Source organism: Rhagoletis zephyria, unplaced genomic scaffold (assembly GCF_001687245.7).
Source record: "Rhagoletis zephyria isolate East Lansing unplaced genomic scaffold, Rhagoletis_zephyria_1.1 Rzeph_scaffold_16208, whole genome shotgun sequence".
In the NCBI taxonomy this organism is placed as follows: domain Eukaryota; kingdom Metazoa; phylum Arthropoda; class Insecta; order Diptera; family Tephritidae; genus Rhagoletis; species Rhagoletis zephyria.
In genome coordinates this window covers 6,735-9,033 of record NW_016173273.1, presented here as the reverse complement: position 1 = coordinate 9,033, position 2,299 = coordinate 6,735, and the positions used below count along the sequence as shown (strand labels likewise).

The 2,299-nt window shown below is 35.5% G+C and overlaps 1 protein-coding gene across 1 annotated transcript in view; it reads right to left on the bottom strand.

Annotated features, from left to right (window-relative positions):
* Positions 1–1,024, bottom strand: part of LOC108379355 (homeotic protein female sterile-like) — a gene marked incomplete at its 3' end in the record, with an annotated part of 4,119 nt that extends 3,095 nt beyond the window's left edge. The window contains exons 1-2 of the mRNA XM_017635697.1: positions 1,001–1,024; positions 96–587 (exon numbers count right to left, since the gene is read on the bottom strand). Of these exons, the coding sequence (XP_017491186.1) occupies positions 96–587; positions 1,001–1,024 (516 nt within the window). The remainder of the gene's footprint in view (positions 1–95; positions 588–1,000) is intronic.
* Positions 1,025–2,299: the final 1,275 nt, after the last annotated feature.

The window sequence follows — 2,299 nt, the reverse complement described above, 5'->3', positions numbered from 1 at the left end:
TACAAATAAAAGAAAAACAAACGAAAATTTTAGCTAAACCCTAAATTAAATATAACGATTCCTTTTCACATTGCGTCTGAGCTCTTTTTTCTAAAATGCTGCAACTTCATTAATTGAGAGGACTCCCCCTGCCTTGTCTTGTTGTTATTGTAATGTTTAAGTATGAGTATTTCTTTTTTTTTTATAAAATTGGCTCTCGATATGTACTCACTAGTTCCGTTTAGATGCGCCTGCGCTGCCGCTGCTGCTACCGCCAATGCTGAAGCTGAAGCCTTCGCCTGCTGCTCGTGATCCTCAGCATCCGACAAGCGACTAAGTTGATCTCGGCCATCGCAATCTTCGCCCACATCGGTGTCGATTTGCATTGGCTGCGGCGAAGTGGCTGGCGACATTTCGTGGGACTCATGTGATTGATGCGAATGAGCATCATTGTGATTGACCAGTGAGGCAGCCTTGGCTAAACTCTGATAAAATTCCAATTCCTTGACATGATCCTTGTCGTAGGAGTTCTGATTGTGCAAGTCATGTAGGCTGCTATTACTAATCGGTGAATTAATTTTATGGCTGATGATCTCTTTGTCGTAGTCCTGAAGAGAGAGAGAGAGAGAACAGAAAAACCATTGAAAAATTTGTGATATTCGATATTTCGTGTCGAAATAAATAAATATTTTAAATAGTACTTGTAGTACACTAAAATAATGACACTTTGTAGTATTTTGTATACAAAGCAGCTATGTAATAGCAATTCAACTGACGGTCAACTGTTGCATTCGATAGTGAAAAAATTGCTCATACGCACTGTCGCTTCCCTACAATAAATGCCAATGCCAGTCATTGAAAGAAAAATAAAACATATTTTTGCCCTGCACATGCCAATAGTCTATTAAATAATACCTAGCCTAGCATTCAACAGTAGCAGCGCCAAAATTAGCTGAGTGTATGTGCGTGTGTTTGTAGCAGCAATCAGCATTTAATAGCCAGCTTTCAGCAGTCAACATACGTTGCATCGTACAGCAAGCAACATGTCGGTATTAAGTGACTTTATTAAATTATATTTGTATTATGTAATTACACAATATGTTTGCTGTTTGCTGGCATTGCCAGTGTGACTCACAAATAATATATGCAAATAGGAATTATCGCAATGTGCTGTGTGTGGCAATATACATACATATGAGAGGCAGCGGAAGTGTTTCTGCTGCTGCTGCTGCTGCCAGTCTAATTACGAATTTTCATAATTCCCTTAATAAGTATGATATGTATAAATGTATGTAAGTGTGTGTGTGTGTGTGTGTTCAGGGAATATCAGTGACAATAATAGCTGCAGTTAAAGTAATCTACAGCTTGCCAGTTCATTTGCCGTTGCTCTGCTATTATGCTAATAAATTAAATGTATGCTTCGATGTGCGATTGTAATTTTATTCAATTTTATTGTTTAAGTCATTTCACACATTTGCCTGCTTTAATCTTGTGCACGTTTGTTTGTTTATTTCTTGTTTTGTATTTGCACTGTTGCACTGCGAGACTGACACTAATTCATGCAGAACATTTTACTTGTGATTGCTGCTTTTAATGCAGCTCATTTAAATACTAGAAGCGGATAAACATACATATATACAGAGGTATTATAATCATGTGTTAAACATATTTGATAAGCGCTATTAGATTTAATGTGTAGGAAGACGTTTAATAATGGGAGAGAGAGAGAGAGAGACAGACAGAAGTGTCGAAAATTAAAGGCATATGGAACACAAGAGGCATGTAGGGCAGTGTTGCCATTTTGGTTCTTTTGGAGCTAGATTTAGCTCTTTATTTTTCTATTTAGCTCCGAAAATTGGGTTTTAGCTCCTAGCTCTTTTTTAGGTATTTTCAAAATTATCTAGCACTTTTTTAGCTCCATAAAGTTTTAGTTGTATTTGGTACATATAAGCCAAGACTTAAGCGTTGATAAAATGGAAAATTTCAAGCTGCAGTGTATCCACCATAAAGAATTCAAAAACTAATTAAAAGAAAATCATTTTCTGGTAGCGCGGATTTCGTTTTACCTTACTAATTTTACCTTTAAAGAGAGCTAGAAGTAAAACTTGCCAAAAAAAATTGGCGAAAAAATTATTCAAATCAAATATCTGAAATTACAGATTCTAACAGTTTGTAAAGTATTTTTATTTCACTGTTATAAGTGCCATAGCAATGAATTCGCAATATATTTGCACCTTATTTTGGTTTTAAAAGATTTTTTCAGCACTTAAACTTATAAAATTTGTTGTTTTTATTAAAACTGCCGAAAATGTAAAAACAA